At 36.3% G+C, this 27,422-nt stretch overlaps 1 protein-coding gene across 6 annotated transcripts in view; it reads right to left on the bottom strand.

Moving 5' to 3' along the window:
- The window catches only part of ASB3 (ankyrin repeat and SOCS box containing 3), a 107,274-nt gene that overhangs the window by 10,578 nt on the left and 69,274 nt on the right, over positions 1-27,422 (bottom strand). For 5 of the 6 annotated variants that reach the window (XM_045978721.1, XM_045978722.1, XM_045978723.1 and 2 more), the window contains 3 exons: positions 24,834-25,031; positions 12,852-13,115; positions 5,819-5,949 (listed from right to left, as the gene is read on the bottom strand). In XM_045978721.1, coding sequence (XP_045834677.1) covers positions 5,819-5,949; positions 12,852-13,115; positions 24,834-25,031 — 593 coding nt within the window. The remainder of the gene's footprint in view (positions 1-5,818; positions 5,950-12,851; positions 13,116-24,833; positions 25,032-27,422) is intronic. The other variant, XM_045978719.1, reaches the window with a different exon arrangement.

Raw genomic sequence — 27,422 nt, 5'->3', positions numbered from 1 at the left:
GGACACTGTTAATCAAGGCATGATTCTGCTGGAGTTATAAAGGCCAACAATATGGCTGGAATCTTGGAGGTCAAGTTTCCTACTCTATAAATAGAAGATCACATGTTTAATTTTTCAAGATGAGAGGCAATTACTGTTGGGGTTCTTAGTGAGAATGCCTCAAACCAGAGGAAATGCCTCCAGAGTTGAAAACCACCGTGAATAGTGTCCTCTGAGTCTCACCAAATATGGAGCTTTATTAATTCTATGGGCATGGTCCTATATAATACACCATTTTTCCTGTCGTTTAAAAAGAATAACTCTTTACTCCAAATATTTTCCTGATCCCCACCAAATTTAGACCTTTCAATTTACTGAACGTAATTATCTGAAAACTGCAAGTTGGACTTTTGCTCATCAGTATTTAAAATAAGAAGCAGGTAGGCTTTAGTTGAGCAATTCCACCACGCAGCATTTGTATAAATACTCATTACCAAATACACCACTATACTATTTGTAGCTTTTATTGACCTTTCCTTGGACATGGACATGTCACTACCATGAGAGACAAAGTAGCAGAAGAGTTAAAACTCTCCACTAGCCAGAAATAAGGCTGTGCCACACCTCCAATCTTTTTAACAAGTAACTCAATGCTATAAAAGATACACCTTAAGGGGCACCTTGCTGGCTCGGTTAGTAAAGCATGGATGGCATTCTTGATCTCAGGGTCAGGAGTTTGAGCCCCACGTTGGTGTAGAGATTAGTCAAAGTAAATAAATCAATAACTTTTAAATATATATATATCTTGAAAGATGTACCTTCAAGAAATGAGATTCACCTTTTGCATAAAATACACGCTCTTGCTATAGATAACAGAAAAATGTTCTTTTAAAACTAGATATATCTTGGGGCGCCTGGGTGGCTCAGTGGTTAAAGCCTCTGCCTTCGGCTCAGGTCCTGATCTCAGAGTCCTGGGATCAAGCCCTGCATCGGGCTCGCTGCTCAGCAGGGAGCCTGCTTTCCCCTCTCTCTCTGCCTGCCTCTGCCTACCTGTGATCTCTGTTTGTCAAATAAATAAATAAAACTGGATACATTTTATTACCTTAAACTAGAAACGGCTTGAGTAGACAACTGGAATGCTGGTTAATTATTACCAAAAAGATATACTTCACACTTATACAATGTTATATACATCAACTATATTTCAATAAAGCTGGGGGAAAAAATAGTACCAGAAAGGATTATAGATAAGCCATTGCTAAATTTGTTTCTGGTAGTTATTCCTCAATTTTTTAAATGCAAATGTAACAATCTCTTAAAATAAGGTGCTACTGTTGTCAGTTTGGTGTACTTACTGCAGGCAGGGGGTTGTCATGAAGAGTACATGAGGATTGCTCCGAAGATTGATCCAAAACTTGAGCAGTACTGCTCAAAGTTTCAGAGGAAATGCTGGTTGTGGATACTTGCTCAGCCCACCATATTTAGCAAGGAGTTCTCATAATGTTCTTTGGGTTTTACAAACAGAACATTCAACCTATCACAAATCAATCTTTATGTTCCATTTTTGTTTTGCTTCTACTTTGAAGCTCAACTATCTTTTAAAAATTTGTTCTCAACTCAACCTGCAACATAAAATAGCTGTACACTGATGCTTCTTAAGTAGTATAATTTTAGATTCATTGTTAACTACTACTATTATTACTACTACTGAGCTGAGAGGTGCCTGGCTGGTTCATTTGGAAGAGCCAGTGACTCTTGATCTTGGGGTCATGAGTTTGAGCCCGTGTATGGTGTAGATATTACTTAAATAAATAAAATTTTTTTAAAGAAATGGAGTTGAAAGATATAATATTTAGAGAGAACTGCTGAAGTACATATAGGTCATCCACTCCTCCAGATATTATAAATCTAGCCCTGGTCAAGTCATAGCAACAGATACCTTAATACCTGGATGACACTCTACTGATGATCCCCGAAGATCTACTTTTATTGAATTATAATTATGTAAGATAGCAAGAACCCACATTGAAGACTGGCAAAATAAAGTCCTAAGAAACTATGGCTGCCAAGATATTGTCTAGAAAACTGTCCATGAATATTACTTCTGAGTAGTAAGTTTGTTTTACATAATGATCTCTGTAACCGAGTGTCAATGACTAGAGAGGTTAGTCAGCACCAAACTTACGGCCTATCCACAGACAGGTTTCAGATCTACAAGCTCTCCCTGACTCCATTTTAGATCCATCCTCAATATTACTTTTCATTTTTCTTTTGCTTTCACCTTTTACTTCTGCTTCACTGTTCTGTGATAATCTACATGTATAAACTACTTTCAATCCTTTTAAGAACAAAGCAGAAGAACACTGAAATGAATAGATCAAGAGAGTTCCCTGGGGCCCTTTTTATTAGATTCTTTGTAGAATTCGGATTCTTATAATACTCTGGATAGAATTATACATATTTGATCATTAAAGGGGGAATGAACTAAGCCAAGTGCTTTTATCCCTAAGAATGTAATTACTTAGACTTTATCCTGGACAGCTGGTCAGGATTGGCAAGTTTTTTTATTAAGAAGTCTACTACTGGGCGCCTAGGTGGCTCAGTGGGTTAAGCCTCTGCCTTTGGCACAGGTTATGATCTCAGAGTCCTGGGACAGAGCCCCACATCACACTCTCTGGTCAGCAGGGAGCCTGCTTCCCCCAATCTCTCTGCCTGCTGCTTTGCCTACTTGCGATCTCTCTGTGTCAAATAAATAAAATCTTAAAAAAGAAAAAAGTATACTACTACATGGTTAAAATGATGTTTCTAAGATGTATATATAAGGTATATATATAAGGCACATGATTTAAAAATTGTCATTAAAGCTGTGAACAGTCAGTAAATTTTACCTGGTATACATTTCCTTTCTCGTGCAAAAACAAAAACAAAACAACTTTTTGAAGACAAATCTGACTTGATGATTAAAAGATGAGCAGCAAGAGACTAGTTGTCCTTTTTATTTATAAACTACCAGAGCAACTTGCTATTTTCTTATGGAGGAAAAAGGTAAGGAAAGGAGAATTTTGACCAAGTACGTGGCATCTCCAAGACTTGAAAAGGGCCTTAAAAAAAAATGGAGAAAATCCTTTCCTTGAGATAGATACTAATATACCTAACAAGGTACGGAGCTGAAATTATCTAGGAGCTCACTAATAGTTGTAGAGCTGCAAGAAGCATCTTTTCAAAAAAAAATTTAAAGAAATATATTGACAATGTATTTTCTACTACCATGATAAGTTACTGGAGAGAGTGGGTAAAAGCAAAACTGTCATATATTTGAGAGGTAGTCAAGAGTTGTTTTTCTGGGCTCACAGAAAACAACACCATTGGTGTTGTTTCTGGTCATGTTTCTGCTCACCAGAAATCCTACAACTAAAGATCCAAATAAAGATAACCATATACAGAAATGGGAGTGTCAGGGTGCCTGAATGGTTTGGTCAGTTAAGTGCCCAACTCTTGATCTCAGCTGAAGTCTTGATCTCAGAGTCATGAGTTCAACCCTTGAATCAGGCTCCATTTGGGGCCTGGATCCTATTGAAAAAAGGAAAAAAAAAAAAAAAAGAAGGAAAGAAATGTGGTGCCCCGAAAACTGAAGGCAAAAAGGGAAGCTGGGTATATTGAGAGAGAGCCTTTAACTAAAGAAAGGAAGAAAAGCATAATACTATTGGAAATTCAAACAACTAAGTAGATGCACATGTCTTTTCCTCAGCCTTACTAAAATAAAATTTGACATTAAATGACTCCCATTATCTGCACAAGAAGAACCAGTAAAGTATAACTTGAGAGACCAGTGTAACTAGCCGGAAGAATGCAAGCTTTTCCTAAGTAGTGTGCAATAAGAACAGGATTGAAAAAGCTTCCCATGATAGGAATTAAAAGGCCTTCCTAAAACCAGCCAACTCAAGAGACAACGTCCATCAGTCTCTCAAACTCAGCACTGCTGACATTTGAGTCCAGCTAATTCTTTGTCTGCCCTGCACATTGTAGGATGTTTAGCAGCATCCCTCACCACTACCCCCTAGATGACAAGAGCCCCCTTGCCAGCTGTGACAACAAAAAAATGTTGGCAGACCTTGCCAAGTAGCAGGCGCAAAATCATCCCTATTGAACAAGACTGCTCATGATGAAACTAGTAACAAAGAGCTGCCAAGAAAAACTCATAACTCTGGGTCAATAGCTCTAAACCATTCCACTTCTCAAACCAGAATACAGAAGGAAGAGCAGAACTAGTTGGAAAAACGACCGACAAGTTCACATTTTGGATATGTCAGAACGTGGGAAATACAAAGTGCAGCTGGATACATGGGAGTGGAACCAAGAAAAGAGGACTGAGCTAGAGAAGTTGGCCAGAAAAGCATCAGCTACATTAGTACCTCTGAGAAAGACTTCTGCAAATCTTCAGCCAAAATAAAATCCTCTTAGAGATAATGATTATTACCCCACACAAGCTCTACCTAGTGCCTAATTAAATAAAGAAGCCCTTGATGGATTTAGTCCACTGCAGGGTAATGTACTCATGCACAAGTTTTACCTTCATCTGGACAAACCTGCCATATGTTAAAGTCTTCAGAGTAAACTCTCACATATCTTTACTAATTGATACAGTGCAGTAATTTTCCCATTTGGCATATGCTCCCTCATTTGACTTTTGTTTCCAAAATCCATTGTCTCATATTCTATCTATTTTGAATAGATATTTGTTCTCTGCTGTTTCAGATACATAATTAGTAAAAGAAGATGTAATTTTCAACATTAAGAATTAAATGCAAGTGAGTTTTCCAACATTATCATTAAAGAAATTCTGTATGAAAAGACTCAGACTCCAAACAGATTACTTTTTTCTTCAATAGAAACTCTCTAAGAGTTTGAATACACCTCAGTTCAAGAGCATATTTTCCTGAATGTCTGCTTTTGGTTGAAAAAATTTACTTAAATGTAATTTTGCAAGAAATTACAAGACACATTTCTACATATGCATAAGTTCACTTGTTAAAAACCTATTCAACATGTTTTATGAAGAGCTACATTTCATACAAAAATAGCAGTGAAGAAATAATTTTCCCAACTTAAGACATATAATCTGTTTAACAAAATATAGTTAAAGTAAAATAAATCTGAATAAGTAAATAGGAATACTTGGCAATATATTATGTTCAGCTTAAACTGGTTTCCTTGTGTAAAATCTTCTGCTGTATGCTTTTTTTATAACTAGCTTAAAAAAATTTAGTGAGAGGAAGTTGAGAATTTCTTTTAAAACAGTCATTTAAAGTATCAGTCAATTCACAGAATTTTCACCAAGCTCACTTTGACAGTTTTATCATACCAACACACTGGCATGCATTCAGTAAGAACAGGTATAAATACAGGATGGAAATAGTTCCTTTTAGAGATGACAAATTATTAAAGAGAGAACACAAATCCACACACACTCCTAAGACGAAAATTAGGTTCAGAATTTTTCTGAGTACAAACTAAATATACACTAACAACAATTTTAGGACTCACTTTTGTTTACATAATCCTTACTAGAAATAAAAGGATACCATTAAATAAAAATATCAATAAATACCCGTTCCTGAGGCTAAACTTACCAAATCAGATATGACTTTTGTTGAAGGACATTACCACGACCCCCATCATCACCACCACAGCCCCATCCTTTCCCCACATAAAGAAAATGCAAATGATGCCCAATTGAATGTATGCTCTCCATTGACTCTGGTCGCTTAAAATTATAACATAGCTAGAGGAGGAAGAGAAGAAAAAGTAGCGAAACATGTTTAAAATTGTACTTTCTTACCAATATGTTGTTGCAGAGCCCAAGAGTTTGAGGCACGAGTGGAGAGCATCTTCTCAACAGCTGGAGGAAGCCTCTTCCAATTGGTAAACTCCAAAGTGAAGATAAGAGTATCATCATTGACTGAGTCAATCCTATATTGGGAAGACGTTAACACACCATTAGACACAAAAGGGTTCATCCTGAAAACAGACACCACATAACTATTCTTACAACATTACAGTACAGAAGGAAGAGTGAAAACCGAGGCACAGAAAATAATCGTGTAACTGGAGGAAGTTCAGTGGATACAAATAATCATTTACAGGTTCCTAGAAGAAAATGAATCGATTCTGTGTACAGTGTCCAGTAGATGACCAGAGAATCTCCGTTTCTCAGCATCAATGGTAAGAAAAAGAGAAACAGCACCAGCGCCATCTGTGGATTTGCCATTACCTCCTCCCACTCGGACTATTTTGCTGAACCTAGACTGGTCCCCTCACATACACACAATTTAACACCCTTGAAAGGATAATGCCCAAACACCCAAAGTTAACTCTAAACCGAATATATGGGAGAGACGAACTTTTTCTGTCCAACTCCCAGGAACCTTCCCCACTACAGATTCAGTTCTAAAAGATGTACCAGAATAAGTTTTGTCTTTAAGGACTGAAAGGTGTTCAAGATAGTTTTCCCTCTATTTTTTCACAATAATATCAAAATTTCCTACCAATTCAGCCAGAGGAGACTTCCCCCAATTTTATAAGCACTTGAATCCTACTGAACAGAGCATTAGTGTAAGAAAAGTTCTGGCTTCTAATACCACCTCTACTACTTACAAATATGTTGCCTAAATTCTCTTTCTTCCTCTCACTCTATCTTTTTTCTTTTTCTTTTTTTTTTTTGCCTAAGTTTTTAAGCCCTAGATCTTGGTCTCTAAAATGAGAATAATACTTAACCTGCCTACCTCAGTTCATTTTGGTGAAAATAATATGAAACAATATATAAACATACTTTTAAAACAAAAATGTTACATAAATGTTTGCTATTACTAGAAGTGGTCTGAAATTTTCAGTATTGCATTTTTGATAGGACTTAAAATATTATACACATGAAATTTAGTCACAGCTTAAGGGTAACTCCAGATTCTAACAGGATTACCGAATTTGTACTCAACTAGATACTCCCCTACTCTATCACACTGTTCAAATAAAAATAAAATGATTATGGCCTCTGGTAATTACTTCAGAAATTCCTTCCAAGGTTGCCTTTTTGAAGACATTTCTGAGCAAGGACTAAAGAAAGGGGGAAAAATAGAATGAAAGGAAAGAAATTGAGTAATACTCTCAACATATCATCTCAAAGATAACTTAAGTAACTCAGGGTCAAAGCGTCCTTGAAATGACTGATTAGAGAGTATGAAAATTATTTCCCAAATTCTTAATTCTCTAATATGCGAGCATAAATAAGAAAGATCTTAAAAAGTGTAGCACAAATGCTTTAGGAAAATCTTCCACTTCTTGAAGCTCTCAGTGAAATCACAACTTATCAGGAAATATTGAGAATAAATAAAATGATAAAATATACTCAAAAGTAAACAACTTTCCTTGACTTTCTAGTACCCTGCACCAAAGGTTACTTAATTCTAGCTCCTTATTTCTTTTTTAATGGCTTCATTTTTCTGCTAAAGTGTGCTTTAAGTCTCACTATGACCAAACACAAAGTCATTTTTATGGAGTTATCTAAACACACACATAAAAAATAAATCTGTTTATACAGCTTTAGTTAATATAATGGTGAGTATGTTCTATAAATGCTGATAATGCCACTAAAAATGTATTGTCACTGTACTACATTGACCATTACATTGTACAAAGCAGTTGTACAATCATAAACAAGTGACAGTTAATCAACTAAATGCAGAGATGACATTTACTTTCTATTATTCACCTATTACATTTGGGCAAGGGCTGGGGGGTGTACTTAGTCTTGCATTTAAAGTTGAAAAAATATTTCAACTCTGTAGATTATATTATGACAGGCAATTATTCAGCCAGATACATTTTTTAAGACTGTTTAAGGCAAGCAATACTAGGAAAGACATTTATAATTTACATGACAAAGAGTAAGCAACAGACTTATGTGTGATATAAATAAGATAAAACCAAAATCTACTTTAACAACACATTGGAATTTTTATGGGAGAATTTTTCTTGTAACAGCTCTTTGAATGTAAATTTGATCAAAGAAAGCAAAACATTTATCATATTCAGCATAAACACTAGCTTTATACATTCAATAAAAGATCAGTGAACAAAAATTTGACCATGTTAAGCATTTTCATTGCTAAAGTGAAATTTTCCATTGTATTTTTCTAATGAATATAAAGTGACTAAAGTTACTCATTTGGAGTAAAATATATGTAAGTGGTATTCTCAGTCCAGATATATGGAAGTTTTACAATTTACTTCAAAATAAATTGTAGCTTACTGGTTCTCAATTCTTCTCTGTCCTAACACACCCAATGAATAGCGCACACAGAAATATGACAAGAAATATAAGACACACATTGTTTTGTTTTTCCTTTTACAGAGAGAGAGAGCATCACCCCGGGCGGGGCGGGGGGGACAGCGGGGGGGGGGGGGGGCAGATGGCAGAGGGATGAGAAGAGAGAAAGCATCTGAAGCAGGTTCCACACCCAGTCCAGAGTCCCCAGAGTGCAACACAGGGCTCAATCTCACATTCCTGAGACCATGACCTGAGCCGAAATCAAGAATTGGACCCTTAAACAACTAAGCAACCTAGGTACTCCATATAACACACAAATTTTTAAACGAACTATTCACATGCAGAGAGGGAAGATCCTATATCAGGACTGGGGACTAGACGAGTGTATTTTACAAAGCCTTCTGGGAGAATAAAGCTAAATAATTCCCTCTCCTTCCAGCAGTCTAGGTGGTTGGCTGAGGAGGAAAGGAAAAGAGGCAATGTTTAATTTTTTTTCCCTGTATAGGTTCTTCCTAACTTAGGAATAGGAAGGAGCAAGAGAAGTTGGGACATATCCCTCCCAGGTTAGGCAAGGGATTAAGACAGCTGAAATTAAGTGATGTAACTATAGGGCCCATGTGGACACACAGGACTAAGGCGGCAGAGCACAATGGTTAGAGACAGACTTGAACCACACTACGGGACAGCCTAGGTTCAAACCTAAGCTCTAGCACTAACTAGCTATGTGAGCTTCAGCAAGTATATGTTCAATATTCTGGGCCTCAACTTCCTTCTCTGTAAAACAAAGATAATGGTATCCACTGTATTCTATATTAAATGAGTTAATACAGTACCAAACTTAAAATAGTGCCTACTAAGTGTTGGTTAAAGAAAAAATAAACCAGAAACCAGAAGTTAGTGTGAAGGCTGAAAGTAATGGACAAGTGGTACAGAGTCGAGCTAGTAGCTTCAGTGGAGGAACACAAAGAGTACTGCGAAGAAGAGAGTGGGAGCCATGAGGACAAGCACCTCGTTGGGTGACAGAGAAACAGAGGCATACTGTCAGGGCTGTCCATAGCTACCCCACGTGCTGGCCTGGATTTATAGCAGCAGTTGGAGAGTGAAACCTAGAAATCTGAGAGGCAACTGCTGTTCGCTGTCAGGAGCCCGAAACAACCATAAAATTCACTAAGCTAATAGTTAAGGGTACTTAAATGACTTTGTCAATAGCTAGATAGATCATTTCTTAGCAAGTGTTTCTCAGTATGCATGCACATGTATGGGGAGTTAAGACAAATAAGCACATACAAATAACTTTTAAAGATCAGTAATTCCTCAATGAATTGTCAATAATCTTTATATTTCATTTAATTATCTAAAAACACAATGGATTTCTACGAAATTTTATTGAAAAGATATAGAGAGAATTGCAACAATGAGTATCTGACAAATGGCTGGATATTAGTCAGCCAGTAGGAAAGAAGTAAATACAATTAGGTATTCCACCTGTTGTAAAGCTATACACAAAAAGGTAAAATGGGAATCAGAATGCATATCTCAACTTCGTTTTTACTTCTATGTACCTCAAACAACCTACCAGAAAGCAGTTTTTCCTTATAAACCACATACCTGAAACACTTAGTATCAAAAGGGATGATAGCCCTAAGCATAAAACCTCTACTTGGTAAAAATTCCTGAATTCTATATTTGGCAGATGTAATAAAAAGGTGAGGTACTGGGATCCAACCAATTACAGACCTGTTCATCATATGCAGGTGCAGAAGCCACCAAGGGAAAGATGGAGTCCCAGAAGAACAAACTAAACATACAAGTACAGAACACTAATGTTGCCTGCATGAACCACAAAGAGGACCTCTTTTCTAATGAAAAACTCAAATAACAAGATATCAAAGCACTTTTCTGCTGAAATGCAAAATATAGTATTTGACTAAACATTATTTCAGTGAACACTAGTTGTTTTTTTTTTTAAGATTTTATTTATTTGACAGAGAGAGCTCACAAGTAGCAGAGAGGCAGGCAAAGAGAGAGGGGAACACTAGTTTTTGAAGCACAAGAATGAAGCCATCTAGATGTTTCACTGAAATTTTATAAAATATCCATGTGCTCCATTTTCTTAGAGACATTCATTCCATTTTCTCATTTGACTTATCAGACCAAGAGTTCTTTCATTGCTACAATTACCTTCTCAGTTCTATCTAGACACTTAAAACTTTTGCAAAAGCTGGAGGCTGGCAGAAACAGTGTCCTCTTCTTGCCCAAGAAAAATCCTGACTCAACTTTCATATATCATCAGTTACTTCACAAATCAGTATTTATTAAGGGAAACCAAGTTCAAATAGACAAGATGCTACAGGATGAGTGTATTCACTCTAGTAGACTAAAGGACAACAGAAATCTCCAAAGCAGCTACAATCATTCTGTCATAGGCCTTTTTAAAATTATTTTCATTAACATATAATGTATTATTTTCTCCAGGGGTACAGGTCTGTGAATCGCCAGATTTACACACTTCACAGCACTCACCACATCACATACCCTCCCCAATGTCCATAACCCCACCACCCTCTCCTGACCCCCCTACCCCCAGCAACCCTCAGTTTGTTTTGTGAGATTAAGAGTCTCTTATGGTTTTTCTACCTCCCGATCCCATCTTGTTTCATTTATTCTTTTCCTACCCCCTAAACCCCCCACGTTGCATCTCCACTTCCTCATATCAGGGAGATACGATAGTTGTCTTTCTCCGACTGACTTATTTTGCTAAGCATAATACCCTCTAGTTCCATCCACATTGACGCAAATGGCAAGATTTCATTTCTTTTGATGGCTGCATAGTATTCCATTGTATATATATACCACATCTTCTTTATCCATTTTTTCTGTTGATAGACATCTAGATTCTTTCCATGGTTTAGCTATTGTGGACATTGCTGCTATAAACATTCGGTTGCACATGCTCCTTTGGATCATTACGTTTCTATCTTTTTTATTTTATTTTATTTTTAAAGATTTTAACTACATTTCTATCTTTAGGGTAAATACCAGTAGTGCAATTGCTGGGTCATAGGGTAGCTCTATTTTCAACATTTTGAGGAACCTCCATGCTGTTTTCCAGAGTGGCTGTACCAGCTGCATTCCCACCATTAGTGTAGGAGGGTTCCCCTTTCTCCGCATCCTCGCCAGCATCTGTCATTTCCTGACTTGTTAATTTTAGCCATTCTGTCTGACTGGTGTGAGGTGGTATCTCATTGTGGTTTTGATTTGTATTTCCCTGATGCCGAGTGATGTAGAGCATTTTTTATTTTTTAAAGATTTTATTTATTTATTTGACAGAGAGAGAGATCACAAGTAGGCAGAGAGGCAGGCAGAGAGAGGAGGAAGCAGGCTCCCTGCGGAGCAGAGAGCCCGATGCGGGGCTCGATCTCAGGACCCTGAGATCATGACCTGAGCCGAAGGCAGCGGCTTAATCCACTGAGCCACCCAGGCGCCCCATGTGGAGCATTTTTTCATGTGTCTGTTGGCCATCTGGATGTCTTCTTTGCAGAAATGTCTGTTCATGTCCTCTGCCCATTTCTTGATTGGATTATTTGTTTTTTGGGTGTTGAGCTCTTTATAGATTTTGGATACTAGCCCTTTATCTGATATGTCATTTGCAAATATCTTCTCCCATTCCGTCAGTTGTCTTTTGGTTTTGTTAACTGTTTCCTTTGCTGTGCAAAAGCTTTTGATCTTGATGAAATCCCAATAGTTCATTTTTGCCCTTGCTTCCCTTGCCTTTGCTGATGTTCCTAGGAAGATGTTGCTATGGCTGAGGTCGAAGAGGTTGCTGCCTGTGTTCTCCTCAAGGATTTTGATGGATTCCTTTCTCACATTGAGGTCCTTCATCCATTTTGAGTCTATTTTTGTGTGTGGTGTAAGGAAATGGTTCAATTTCATTTTTCTGCATGTGGCTGTCCAATTTTCCCAGCACCATTTGTTGAAGAGGCTGTCTTTTTTCCATTGGACATTCTTTCCTGCTTTGTCGAAGATTAGTTGACCATAGAGTTGAGGGTCTATTTCTGGGCTCTCTATTCTGTTTCATTGATCTATGTGTCTGTTTTTGTGCCAGTACCATGCTGTCTTGATGATGACAGCTTTGTAATAGAGCTTGAAGTCCGGAATTGTGATGCCACCAATTTTGGCTTTCTTTTTCAATATTCCTTTGGCTATTCGAGGTCTTTTCTGGTTCCACGAGTCACAGGCATTTTTAAGAGCATGAGAGATGGCCTAAGTAGAAAAAATAGCCTTCTCCAAAGAATCCATCCTTCCCTACTCCCTTCCAGTCACCTCTTACTGTTTATTAGGACTCTTACATTCAATCTCACTATTAGGAATCCCCTACTCCTTCACTCGAACCTAGCCATCATGTGCAAACATACACACACACACACACACACACACACACACACACACACACCCTTCTCCCAATATGGGAATCTTAAGAAATTAGGAGAAACTGAAGGTAGTATATTCACTCAAAAAGGAAAAGTTTTAGTATAGTAGGATTTCTTACCATGAGCTGCATAGTAGATTCAGTGGGTCAAATCCAGCGAGCAGGAGAGATGGCAACCATTCCCTATATTTCATCTGTGCTTTAATCGCATGACTTATAAATTCAGAAATATGGTTCCACGGTGCCAATGGACAACCTTTCTTCAAAAAGTAGCGAAATACTGAAAACTTCTCATACTTCAGGCAGTAGGCCAAATGAAGTTCATTTAGTTGGGCTCCATATTTCAAAAGAATATTCACAATTCCAAAAAATTCGCAGCTCCACCAGAAAAAAAAAAGAGAGAGAGAGAAAGAAAGTCAGACTTTTATATTAAAAAATTCTTACAAATACTTAATAGTACTTACAGCTGGAAAATAAATGGCAGATGGGATAGCGGAATGCTGTGACATGTGTCAGGAAGGAGAATCTTCCTCTGCCCTATGGTCCTTCTAGTTGGACTCAGAATCAAACTGACATGAGACAGATTAATAATAAAGACAGAGACAGAATAATAAAATTTAATAGGTTAAGTATGGAGAATCCACATAGACATGAAATTCTAAAGACAAGGAAGCAACATGACCCTTCTAAGGAGCAGGATATGGGCCTGAGGATACAAAGGGGAGAGACCTCATTAGCAGAAAGGTGAAATGAGGGATTTGGAAAAACAAGGTCGTCCTATTATTCAGACAGAATTCCTTAGGTAAAGGGAAGTCTCTGATAATAGTTCTTTCTGTTGCAGGCTCTCCTTTCCAATGTGAAGTTAGGCAGTTTCAGGAGAGGCAGAGAACTTTTCTTGCATCTGCTGGGTTTTTATTACTTTTAACTCAAAATAATCTTTATGCCGAAGTGATACATTTCAGGGCCTCTCATCCTGCACCCCCTTCACGGGTCTAGTGAATTGAGATTAGGGTACCAGGGTAAAGGGAATATTTACCTTTTAATTAAAGTATTTTAATTAAGTATTTAATTAAGTATCTTACCCTCCTGCACGGTTTTTAATTTTCAACTATGAACAGGTAGTGCCCTTAGAATTTAAAACATTCATATTAAGTAGATAATTTTAAAAATTATCATTGACAAATAGAAAACTCTTCTCAAACTGTGGTATTTTCATACAATTAAGTACTTACAACAAAATACTTAAAAGCAAAGTTTATTAAAAAATGTCATCAGTCCCTAAAAACAGAGGACTCATTCTAAGAATTTCCAAGATACCATTTCTTTTAGCAAGAGTCTTAGTTAATTTCCCTTTTATTTTTAAGTTTATAATGGTAAAAACAAGAAAAGCTTCTTTATGAACAAAAATTTAACTTAGTTTTTTATTTTTGAATTAATCTTCTTTATCAAATACGTTTGCAGAATATATCATTTTATATCTATTAAATTGGTTAATTTTATTTTTTTTAATCTATCATTCAATACTGGTAAGTTATGGTTAAACTGACTGAAAATAAGTGTAACCCTTTTCTGAGAAAGCTAACTGGGCAAGACATATCAAAAAAGAGATCTCACAGCAAAGTTATAAGAGGCACAGTCTCTGTAGCCAGCCTGCTTATTATCCATGGAACTCTGAACCAATTACTTCACCTTTCTGGCACACAAAACTAACATTATACAAATATTTGTAAAATAAAATTATATGTAAAGTACATTACCATTAATAATTAAAATTAATTAAAACAACAATTAAAATAAAACATAATAGGGGGTACCTGGCTGACTCAGTCAGTGGAACATGCAACTCTTGACCCCAGGGTCATGAGTTCAAGCCCCAGGTTGGGTGTGGAGCTTACTTTAAAAAATAAATAAGTAGAATTAAAAAAAAAAAAAAGTAGAATAGAGTAAGTATAAATCTTGGGAATTTATCCAAGACAAAAAGAAATTATATCCTATTTGTACGTTAACCATAGTATTATCTATAACAGACTTCAAAAACAAAGAAATTACCTGTTTAACAACATAATAATGGATAAGTACAAAATATGATACAGTCATCAAAAACTGCAATTGTGATGGCCCTGTGACCACATCTTAAAAAATACGCTTTAACTGTCTCAAAGCTTAGTAAACAACTATGTACACAACTGTGGAAGAAAATATGTAATAAAATCATTCTCTCGGGGTACTTGGGTGGCTCAGTCAGTTTAGCCCCTCCCTTCAGCTCAAATCATGATCTCAGAGTCCTGGAATGGAGCCCTGCACTGGGCTCTCTGCTCTGCGGGGAGTCTGCTTCACCCTCTCCTTCTGTGCTCATTCTCTCTCTCCCTCCCTCCCTCTCACTCTTCTCTCCCTCAAGTAAATAAATTGAAACCTTAAAAAAAAATCATTCTCCCTTTGAACATGCCATTAATGCTATTTTAAACAACTATAAATACAAAAAATATTTCATTAATCACAATATCATGGAATCTAAGTAAATAAAAGCATAAAAATTATAGATAAAACAAATATAAAATGTTTAAGCCACTGTTACGTGAAACCAACTACTTCTGAGGACTTATGCATACAATTTGAAATCAAAATTTTACAGCAGTAAACTTTAATAAGCAGTAAATAGCAATAAATAGTGGTAAACAAGTAAACTGTTACTTAGTCCATGCATATTTTTATAAATCCATGTTCTCTAATCTCCAGTTTGTGCTTTTCTTTAGTTAAAACCTTAAACAGTATCTGCTTTACTTTTAGTTATTTACATAGCAATTGGAAAAGAAAAACTGAGGAGCATCTGGGTGGCAGGGTCAGTTGAGCACCTGACCCTTGGTTTCAGCTCAGGTAGTGATCTCAGGGTCCTAAGACTGAGCCCCTGATGGAGACTCAGCATTGCATCTGTACTTTAGTGTGAGTCTGTGAGTCTGCTTGGGACTCTCTCTCTCTCTCTCCCTCTCCCTCTGACCCTCCCCACTGTGGTCTTTCTCTCTCTCAAACAAATAAATAAATTTTTTTAAAAAATTAAAAGAAAAATCAATAACTAAAAATTTTTTTAAAGGATTTACTTATTTGAGGGGCGCCTGGGTGGCTCAGTGGGTTAAAGTCTCTGCCTCCAGCTCAGGTCATGATCCCAGGGTCCTGGGATCGAGCCCCGCATCAGGCTCTCTGCTCAGCGGGGAGCCTGCTTCCCTTCCTCTCTCTCTGCCTGTTTCTCTGCCTGCCTGTGATCTCTGCCTGTCAAATAAATAAATAAGATTAAAAAAAAAAAAAAAGATTTACTTATTTGAGAGAGAGAAGTAGACAGAGAGATTGCGTGGTGGGGGCAGCGGGGGCGGCAGAGGGAGAGGGTGAGAGTCTTGAGCAGACTCCACGCTGCAGGCAGAGCTCAACATGGGGCTGGATCTCACAGTCCTGAACTGAAAACAAGAATGGGATGCTCAACCATTTCTCCCACCCAGGCACCCCTCAAATTTCTTCATAAAACTTAAAACCTTTTGCCTGTCTACCATGTTGCTATTTGTTCCTGATTAGAAGTCCATCATTCATTTTACTGTTCTTGAAAACAGCCCTGTAGGTATGTCTTTTTTCCTCTGGTTCTTTTCAGATAAAAGAAGGCTGAGAGATTTGCTTTCAGCAGTCTTACACTACAAAAAATGCTAAAGGATATACTTCTGACTGATGGCTCTAAACAGTTAATACCAATTTATTTCAACCACTTTGACCTCATTTGACTAGGCTCTCATTATTTTGCCTGCAGTTATTACTTGCTGATTCCACTATAAACAGACAAGCTACACACGGACTGTTGAACGAGTTCCAGTAAATATACAGGTAAACTATGAGAAAACTGCCTCACTACAAATGTGATATATAATTCTCAAGAAGCCTGACAATTTTCAAGGCATGAGTGTTTACATGTGCAATTCAGGGACTGGTTGAATTCTTCCCTCAAGTGCTCTGAAGCCATCAACAGCTTAACCACAGATAACTTTAGCTCTTAATGATTTAGTTCTTGAAACACACTTTTGCTATAGAATACAAAGTTAAATGAGAACCCTAAATGCAAGCTATTAGAGTAAGTGCTACAGATGGATTCCCTATCCATTTTCTATTCAGAAAAAAAACTACAAAACAATTAGTGACTTTCTTATTAAAATTTTAATATAGCACCCAGACATGTGGCTCCTGCTAAGAAAATTTTAAGAACAATGCCAAAACATAAACCATTCATCTCTAAAATGTGGGAGGAACATACACGCATATAATTCCTTAAAATAAGAAATTTTAATGAGTATTTATTCTATACCAGGCACTATGTTAAATGTGTTACATGGGAAATTTGCCTTAATTCCCACAAGAATCCTAAGAAGTAAGTTCTACTATTATCTCCATTCTAGACACAAAAACTGCAAAGCTTAGTCACACAACTGGTAACTGGTAGAATTGGTATAATATCAAACCAAAATCTACCAGTGAGTATATACCAGTGAATCTACCGGGGAATACAGCAAATATATGAAATATTGCTCCTCTATTATGAAAACTGAATGCTTCATGAAATAGTCAAATGAAATTGAGGAATATTTTAAGGCCAGACCTATGTTTCCCAAAGTATGTTCCAAGGAACACAAGACCCTGAAAATGATCCATATGACTAAGGCTCCATGATGAAAATATTTGAGAAATCCTATATGGCATACACTGAGGTCAGAAAAGAGAGAACTATAGGATGAACTTACTTTTTAAAAGAATGCTAGAAAAAAATAATAAATAAATAAAGTATGCTAGTTACATTTTCAAATTAAATGCCAAAACATCTTCTTCAACCTCCAGACACATCTCAGAAGTAGTATTGTGTTTTCCCCCCCAGAAGTATTTTTTGTCTAAGATTATTTATTTGAGAGAGAGTATGAGAACAGGGGGAAGGGCAGAGGGAGAGGGAGAACCAAGATCCTGAACCAAGATCAAGAGTCGGACACTTAACTGACTGAGCCAACCAGACACCCCCAGAAGAATTATCTTTAAAATTAAAGACATGGATCTGTTAAAAAGAAAATCATGGGCTCCACATGGCAGCACCTGGGTTAACGCCTCAAGTCAGTAATATAAGACTTAAAACCTAACCTAACTGCAGTTTCAACTCCGTAAGGAATGTGACCTTTAACCAGTCAACATGGAATTTCCTGGTCAATATTAGAAAATACTGATGGACTCTTCCAACCCCTTAGGAGGGCAACCTTGTCTAAACAATGCATTCATTTCTTGATAGTTCCTATCTCCTTTTTTTTTTAATGCTCTCTCTTTGCCTTTAAAAACCGTTCTTTAGTCTAGTTCAGTGGTGATTCCCTCTACTGGCTAGATAGGATGCTGCCGGATTCATAAATTGTTTAATAAAGCCAATTAAGATCTTCAAATTTACTCAGCTGAATTTTTTAACAGGTTCAATTGTTAATCTGAAAATAATAAAGAGATTTTTAAATCCCCCAAAAGTCTTTAAACACAGGAACAAAAGTTCAGGTCGTGGTCTCAGGGTTGGGAGATCAAGCCCCGTATCAGGCTTTGTGCTCTACAGGAAGTCTACGTTTGCCCTGGATTCTTTTCCTCTCCCTCTCCCTCTGTCCTGTTTTCAGACTTCTCAAACTTGTGTAAAGTCATTCTTTTCTTTAGGAATTCATAGACATCACCATAAGAAAAATTCTTGGAAACCTTTCAGGAAAAAAACTTTTGTTTTTGTTTCAGGAAAAAAACATTGTTTAACTCTGTGTTTCCTAAACTTAACTATAGAAACCCCTGTGTCCTTTGTAATATCTATTAATGACCCACAGAATTAGTATCCTACAAAAACACTTTGGAAAACCCAGCTCTAAACATCTTCTAATTATCAGCCTTGTGTTAGGATAAGAGCACAATCCTAAAAGGCTTATGTGACCACCTAGTACCACATTTATAGTCCCTTCTCTTACAAAACTACCATTTATATGGCAAAAACTAAACATAAAATGAAGTGGATGATCATAAAATTTTGTCAGCATGCCCTGAGCTTTTGGGGAAGCTATTAAGAAAGCCTCAAATATATGTGTAAACTCCAGAAACACAAGGAACTTATGATCTAAATAAGCTTGATTATCACATACCATTAAGCAACAAGACCCTAGGGCTTAGATAACCTTTGGTAAAAATACAGATGACATGGAAATAGGCACGGTAAGTCCCTTAACACTTAAAACAAATTTTCTCTCAAACCCCAATGAAGAATTGGAAAACTCTTGAAAAGCCTATGAATTAAAAAGAAATAGTCCATCTTATTTAACATGAATATCAAGAGCTAACTGTGACACATTAAGAGAATGCATGTGATAAAACAGTGGAAATCAACAGACACTAGGGAGGAGAAGTTTAAAAACTAAAAAAACAATGCCTAGGCCTTATTTTAAGGGTTTGTACCCTTTTTATCGTTCTGGTCTTTGGAATTCAAAAATGTGCACAGAAACATTATCCTGATAACAGAAGCACAGTAAAGGAAATTCAACATGTTAACAAGACTTATTTTAAACAAATAAAAACAGGCAAACATCTTGATTATTTTACGTCCAATTAGCCAACAAAACATCTAACCAATTTATTGGCTGAATTATCAAAAGGTCACATAGTAAGTCAGCCCTCAGCTAACAGCTGAAAACAAAATGAAGACATTAGGTCCTGTCAGGTGTACCCATGTGTGATATGATGATGAGATTGGACACAATTTCTATAAAACTAATGTGATAACAATGATCAGTATCAACAAGAAAGACAAAAATCTAGTCAGTTAAGCCATGATCATGTTCTACAATCATCTATAAAAGGCAATAACACTTGTTCGAATTGTACTGAAATGTTTAAGTTTCCCTAGTCCTTCACCCATTCCAGTTAAAAGGAGTCTTTTTCTTATATCTTCTCATTTGAATTGAATTACTTAACTGTGCTTTTGAAAGACGCTTTCATGTCACTGCAGCTGTTAACTTTTTAGCCCCAAAGGACAAGACTGCTTTTTGTACAGTGACGGAGGAGACACTTTTCCACCATTTCTAATTGTGGTGAGAAGAGCTAAAGATCATTGCTTCAAATGGAAGCTTATCCTCTCTCAAAGGGATAAAGAATAAAAATGTTTAGAATCCTGAGCTAAAAAGTTAACTTGGCTGAATAAAACATAAAACAATAAAGAAAGGAAAACTTAAGGTGCACCTGGGTGGCTCAGTGGGTTAAGTCTCTGCCTTTGGCTCAGGTCATGATCCTGGGATAGAATCCTGCACTGGGCTCTCTGCTCAGCAGGGAGCCTGCTTCCCCCTCTCTCTGCTTGCCTCTCTGCCTACTTATGATCTCTCTCTCTGTCAAATAAATAAATAAAATCTTTAAAAAAAAAAAGGAAAGGAAAACTTAAAACCCAGAGTCATTATTTATATTTATTATTTTCATCACCTTTCAATATTCACTGGACTATTCATAAAAGCAGATGAAAACTTACTGAAACACAATAGGCCAAAAGTGCAAGAAGGGCCACAAATAATAAATTTCTCAGAGAAATGCCAAAAACTATCAAAAAACACACAAATGCAAAAAACAAACTGAAATTATAAGAATATATGGTTGCCATAAAAATAAAATTTCAAAACTTATCAACACTAAACTTAGATCATTATCTCTTACCAAATCTCTGAAAATTTGAATATTTAATAATAATTAATTTCAGAAAATAGAGTCTTCCAAGTTAATGCAAATACTTATTAATATTTGATAAATGGAGTAAAGGAAACATATTGTTTTATTATGGAACAAAAGCATACAGTATTTATTTTAAATGAAAATTATATTCAATTATCCTTGCTGTTTAAATGGCAACTTAAATTATTTTAATTAATTTTTAAGTGTGTGACTATAGAGAATTCAAATCTTTTTTTCTTTTAAGTAATCTCTACATCCATTGTGGGGCTTGAGTTCATGACCCTGAGATCAAGAGTAGCACATTCTTCCATCTGAGCAGCCAGGTGCCCCTGAGAATCCAAATTTTAAGATGCTATACTCGCTAAAAGAAATAACAACAAATTAACAAATTCTCCTATTTTGAATTTTTCCTCCAGACACCTGGCTATGTTACCGTCTTTATATACTAAAACAAAACCTACTGGGAGAATGACACTCTCCTTGCTTGATCAGCAAAGTTTTATATGGAATTCCAAAATAATCAAATGATTCTCACATTGAATGTACAGTGATTGGCATGTAAACTAAGAGCAGGCATTAATTAGCTAATATAAACGTACAGATTTTAAAATTTAATTGATACTGTTTTCTAGATAAAAGGAAGATGGCAGGGAGAAGAAAATTAGCCTTGGTATTTTTTTATTATGTGCCAAAAATTATGCAATGTACTACACTTAAGTCAACTCTTTTATATACACACATTAAATGTGAGCATAGGTGATAATGATGCTACTATCGCTTAGATTTAGTCCTTTCTGAAAGGCTTCCCGTTCAGTTAAATTCCCCACAAAGCAGGTAATAATGGCAAAGATGTCTCAAAATTAAGTCTACTGCAATGGATCTCAGGCAAACAAATGAAAAGTAGAAAGACTAGGAGAATGTACCCTCATAAAATAGGTATTTTGATGTTTTAAGCTTTTTCCCTACTGGCTAACAAGTAATATCTTCCAGCGACTTTTCTCACTGAAAAACCTACCTTGCTAATTAAGAACACATTTGGTCCAATTACAAGTTCCCACAAGGGAGAAAAAAAAAAATAGCTGATAAGCCCTTTTAAAGCCACCAAACCAGATTTCAGTTGTGGTCTAGAGGGTCACTTAACAGAGCAAAATTGCCATGAGTAGCAAAAACCAAGCTTGTTAGCCCATGTCTGTGACCAAGGACCACTGTACAGCACGCTGTTGCTGCTTTACTTTCAGTTTTCAGCCGTATGATTATTTTTGAGCACACTTTTTTGTTATTGTTTTTTGACTTCATCGTTTATCGGTCTACTGAGCTTCCTAAATCCATAAATGTGTATTTTTAATCCAATGCTGGGAAGCTCTTGGCTATTATTACTTCACATAATTTTCTTGCAACAATCTCTTTCTCTTCTTCTGGACTCTAATGATATCAACGTTAACCTGCTGATATTTTCCCTCAGGACCCTGAGGCTCTGTCCTTTTTTATTTCCCCCAATTTTTCTCTCTGTTCTTCTCTTTGGATAATTTCTATTGGCTTATCATCAAGTTAATGTCAGTTCCATTCCGCTATGCAGCCCATTCAGAGAAATTTTCATTTCAGATATTATATTTTCCAGTTATAAAATCTCCACATGGCTCCTCCTTTACAGTTTTTATTTCTCACTTGAGAATTTCTAACTTTCATTTATTTCAAGTGTGTTTACCTTAAATAGCACATTATAACAGCTGTTTTCAATGACTTGACATTTCCAAAAGCTGAATTATCTCAGGTTTGACACCTGTTAATTCTTTTCCCTTGAGAACTGGGCATAGTTTATTGGTTCCTCACATGACAAGTAATTTTAGACTATATCCTAGATATTGTGATGTTACTGTTGTGTAGGTTCTGTGTCCTGTGTCCTATATTAATCCTTTGAAGAATACTGGTTTTAGCTTGTTTATTTTAGCAGGCAAATAACCTAGTTAGTTCAGACTACAATTTGTTTCACCTTCCACAGACTATACTTGCAATGTCAATTCCGTTCTCAAAGCTTTTATTATGCCATTTTGGGTCTGGTCCCATCAAATGTGCCACTAAGGGGTTACTCTGAGACTTGGGTGACAGTTTAAATCTTGTTTTCAGCAATCTGGGCCTGTCATTCAAAGCTTGGAGTGACCTTGGGACATAAGCAGATGCATACAGAGAATCAGAGGCAACCCTTCTCCAGCTTTCTCTTCTCCAGAATTCCCCTCACACTCTCTGTCCCATAAGGTTCAATTTACCTGATTCTTCAGGCAGAAAAACTTAATTTTAAGGTGTTTCAGGGTTAACACGGCACTGTGTCATATGGTTTAATTCAAACTACACTTAGAAGCTGATGAGGGATGAGCTTAGCTGCTCTTCCTCTAAAAGGTAAACTGAAGGCCAGAGAAGACTATGATCATATTGGACAAACACACATAAAAACTATCCAAAACCATTATATTCCAATATAATTTTTTACAAGTTCAATTCTGACCTAATAATAAAATATAATGGACTTAGATACATATAAAGAAAGACAACTGAAACAACTAAAGTCACCCATGCAGCCCTACTGAAGAAAAACTAGAAGTTTTTAGAAAGATAAAACTTGAATGGGTACACAACACACTACGATGAAATCATGAAAGTAATGCATAGAGTAGGTCCCATATACTCAGATTCACCCAAGCCCCAAATATTCAGACTATTATATATACCTGGAAGCTTGCATTTAGAATAAATAAAATTAACTACTACTTTACACAGCAAATGTTTAAAAAATGGTAGACTAAAAAGCTTAGAAAATAAATTTTTGATAGATATTTCAATTAAATAGTGGAGAGCTGTCCATAATAGTGAATTCAGGAGAGCCAATGAAATTTGGGGCATGCCTACAACCTCTTTTGTGTCATTAAAAACAAGAATGTCGGGGTGCCTGGGTGGCTCAGTGGCTTAAGCCTCTGCCTTTGGCTCAGGTCATGATCTCAGGGTCCTGGGGTTGAGCCCCTAATCGGGCTCTCTGCTCAGCAGGGAATCTGCTTCCACCTCTCTCTCTCTGCCTGCCTCTCTACCTACTTGGGATCTCTCTCTAATAAATAAAAATCTTTAAAAAAAAAAACAAACCAAGATTTTCTATCTGCACAACTTATTCCATTAATGTATGGACCCTACGTATTACTCAGTATGGTTTTTCTTGCACATGGCCTTATTCTTACTATCTATTTTAAAACCTCAGGAGTCTGACAGACAAGTACTGGACAGAAGCTAATAAAATAGCAGTAATTCTTCATTTATTCTACTTCACAGGATCATAGAAGATTAGCAGAACAAATATTTTAAGACTTTTTAATTACCCTGACTCACATAAAGAAATGCCACATACTAAATACATTAAAAGTACAATAATATTTACAAAACTAAAGTTTCATTTTTAGGCTAATAACAAGTCTTAAAAATTTCAAATGGTAAAAAAACTGAAATAAAATCAATGCCTTATTGTGCTATGGTGAGTGCTGTGAAGTGTGTAAACCTGGCGATTCACAGACCTGTACCCCTGGGGATAAAAGTACATTATATGTTTATAAAAAAATAAAATAAATAAAAAATTTTTAAAAAATCAATGCCTTACTTGATAAAGACATTTTAAATTCTTTTTTCATCCCCCAGCTTTACTAAAGTATAACTGACAGATAAGATTTTAAATTATTTAAAACATACAACATAATAATCTCATAAATATACACACTGTGAAAGGATTCCCCCACAAAGAATTAACACCTCCATCACGTCACATATTTATCATTTTATTTTTTTAGTGAGCAAATTTAAGTTCTACTCTCTTAGCAAATTTCAATTATACAATACAATGTTACCAACTATAGTCATCATGTTATACATTAGACCCTCAGGCCTTATTCATCATATAACTAATGTTTGTCTTAATTTTTGAATTGTTTTGAAAACCAAGAATTAGCAGAGAAATCCTGCATTTATTTTTTTAATATTTTAATTTTAAGTAGTCTCTAGACCTAACGTGAGTCTTAAAGCCACAATCCTGAGATCAAGAGTTGTATGCTCCACCAACTGAGCCAGCCAGGTGCCCACCCTGCATTTACTTTAATATACTGAAAGTATTCTCTAAAGTGGCTACAATTAAAATATAATCCAGGTCTAACAAGAGAAGAGAAAAAAATCTGACGTTATCACTTCATTTTCACAATACTCTGATAGAACAAAGTATACCACAGAGGGTTATTTATGTTAAGTCAACAATTTAGTATATGAGATATTAAGTTTCATCATAAAAGAAAATCACTTGGAAATACATCTCCATACAAAAAAGAATAAAAAAACAAATATACATACTCCTTTTGGAAAGCCATACACATGGGAGAACTGAATCCAAAGATGAGGCACATCTGGGCTTCTGGGCTGTAGCCATGCTGGAGTAACATTTCTAGGCACTCCTCATGCCCTCCAAATACTGCTGAGTAAACTGGACTCACTTTGTCTGGCCCAGTGTCACAAACCCGGTTGGTAAGTGGTATTAACAAGTCCAAGATTCTGTAACCACACAAATTCAGGAGCATTTAATATTTTTACACATACATGAGTGCAGGCGACATTTCTACAACACAGATTTTAAGAGTCACCCACTGATGTAAAGTCTTTGTCTTCTACCTACATTAAATTATTATAGGCCGTACACTCCAAAATGTTACCCTTACTGTTGTTGCTTTATACAAGGTCCTTACATGTATCTAAAACAGAATTTAATAATTTTATCATAAGTAAATAGGGAACAGGCTATACTTATTTTTTTCACTATTTATCTTGCCACCACCATCACCCTACTCCTCCCAATTTAAATTTTGTTAGCTATTTTAGGATCTAATAACTAAAAACTTCATTATAGCAGATATGAATTTATATCAAGAAAATAATTTCTTTTCTTTAAAAAAACTTCTCTTTTTAGAATAAACTAAAATCTTGTTTTTCTAATTAGTAAGAATTTTTAAGTATGGTGAGTGCCATGAAATTAACAGTATTTTCATGAGGGAGAAATGAGAACTTTTTTTTTTTTTTTAGATTTTATTTATTCCTTTGAGAGAGAGCACAAGCAATCAAGAGAACAAGGGTGGGGAGGGACTGGGCACAAGCAGGGGGAGGCAGAGGGGCAGAGGGAGAAGGAAAAGCAGACTCCCCACTGAGTAGGGAGGCCAATGTGGATCTCCATCCCAAGACCCTGACATCATGACCTGAGCCAAAAGCAGATGCTTAACTGACTGAGCCACCCAAGTGCCCCAAGAAATAAAAATTGTTGCTAAAATATTCTATTCTCTGAAAAGAATATGAGCTCTTTATCTTTTATTATTATTTTTTTAATGTTTATTTATTTTTTGACAGAGAAAGAGACAGGGAGAGAGGGAATACAAGCAGGGGAATGGGAGAGGGAGAAGCAGGCTTCCCGCTAATCAGGAAGCCCGATGTGCAGCTTGACCCCACGACCCTAGGATCATGACCTGAACTGAAGGCAGATGCCTAAGGACTGAGCCACCCAGGTGCCTCAGAATATGAGCTCTTTAAACACTAAGGTAGATTGATAAAGAAACTGGTAGCTAAGTAGCGGAACTTCTTAAGAAAATCATTAAAACCTAAGTTCTTAGATTATTTGTAAACTTACCTTGAGGATTCAGCCGGAAAGGAAGAATTAGTCTACTCTTCTAAAATTAAAAATAAAACTGTAGGGATAAGGTCAGCCATGAAATCCCCCCTTTCTGGGAAAAGAAAGGCAGGGCTACTCCAAAGCTCCTTTCCTTTTGTAATGTAGGCTTAAGATGTTAACATTTAAGTAGAACTTAGCACTCACAGATGGGGTTATATTAGGAAACTGTAATGACAAACAGAATTCCCAAAATTGAGGGCAAATTCCAAGTGGGTTTTGGTATCAATTTAAAGCTCCCAGTATAACTGTACCTAACACTTAGGTTTAAATAAATTAAGAATTTTAAGAAAAAATACCTAATCTTAAAACCGAAGTATTCTGTTAAAATAAATAACCTGTTTACTGTCCCTTAAAACATGTACTTAATTTTTAAATTTGGGTTGGAATTTAAATTTAATTTTTAAAAATGGGTTGGAAAAATTATACAAGGTGTAAAAATACTTACAAATACCTTTGAGGAAATAGTAAAATACCGTGCCACCCTGTGGCATAATAACCAAATTACAGAATTTGTTTTCCTATTATGTAATCACACTAAAGTAAGATAATTTCCACTACTACTTTTTATATTAAATAACAGTAACAACTATAAGACTATTATTTTAGAATTACGACTCTAAAGACTTTAGGCGTATATTTTTTAAAAGTATTCATTGACAGTTTATGTTAAGATGGGCTAACCATATTCTCATAGGTATAACCAGGTTATTAGCTTTTTTTTTTTAAAGATTTTATTTATTTATTTGACAGAGAGAGATCACAAGTAGGCAGAGAGGCAGGCAGAGAGAGTGAGAGGGAAGCAGGCTCCCTGCCGAGCAGAGAGCCGGATGCGGGACTCAATCCCAGGACCCTGAAATCATGACCTGAGCCCAAGGCAGAGGCTTAAACCACTGAGCCACCCAGGCGCCCCAGGTTATTAGCTTCTAAGATTCCTGGAACACCCAATTTCAAGGAGTTCCATTTCTTTAAGTCTTCCTCTCTCCAGAAAACAGCAAAAATTCCATAAGAACTTTTGGCTAAGAAAGAAGAGTAACAGAAGCAGGGAAGTGTACCAAGCTGGGCTTGAGATTATAAAGAGAAGTCTAGTCAAAGGATTCAAAATGGAGAGAACTACCCAGCCCACACAAAAGAAAGACTCGACCTAAAAGGGGTTACAAATTCAAAAGCTTTCTGGAGTCAGGGAGGTATCATAAATAAGTTGAATAAGGTCATCAGATCGCTAACTAAGG

This window comes from Meles meles, chromosome 15 (assembly GCF_922984935.1).
Source record: "Meles meles chromosome 15, mMelMel3.1 paternal haplotype, whole genome shotgun sequence".
Classification (NCBI taxonomy): Eukaryota; Metazoa; Chordata; class Mammalia; order Carnivora; family Mustelidae; genus Meles; species Meles meles.
This window is presented reverse-complemented; position numbering and strand designations above follow the sequence as displayed.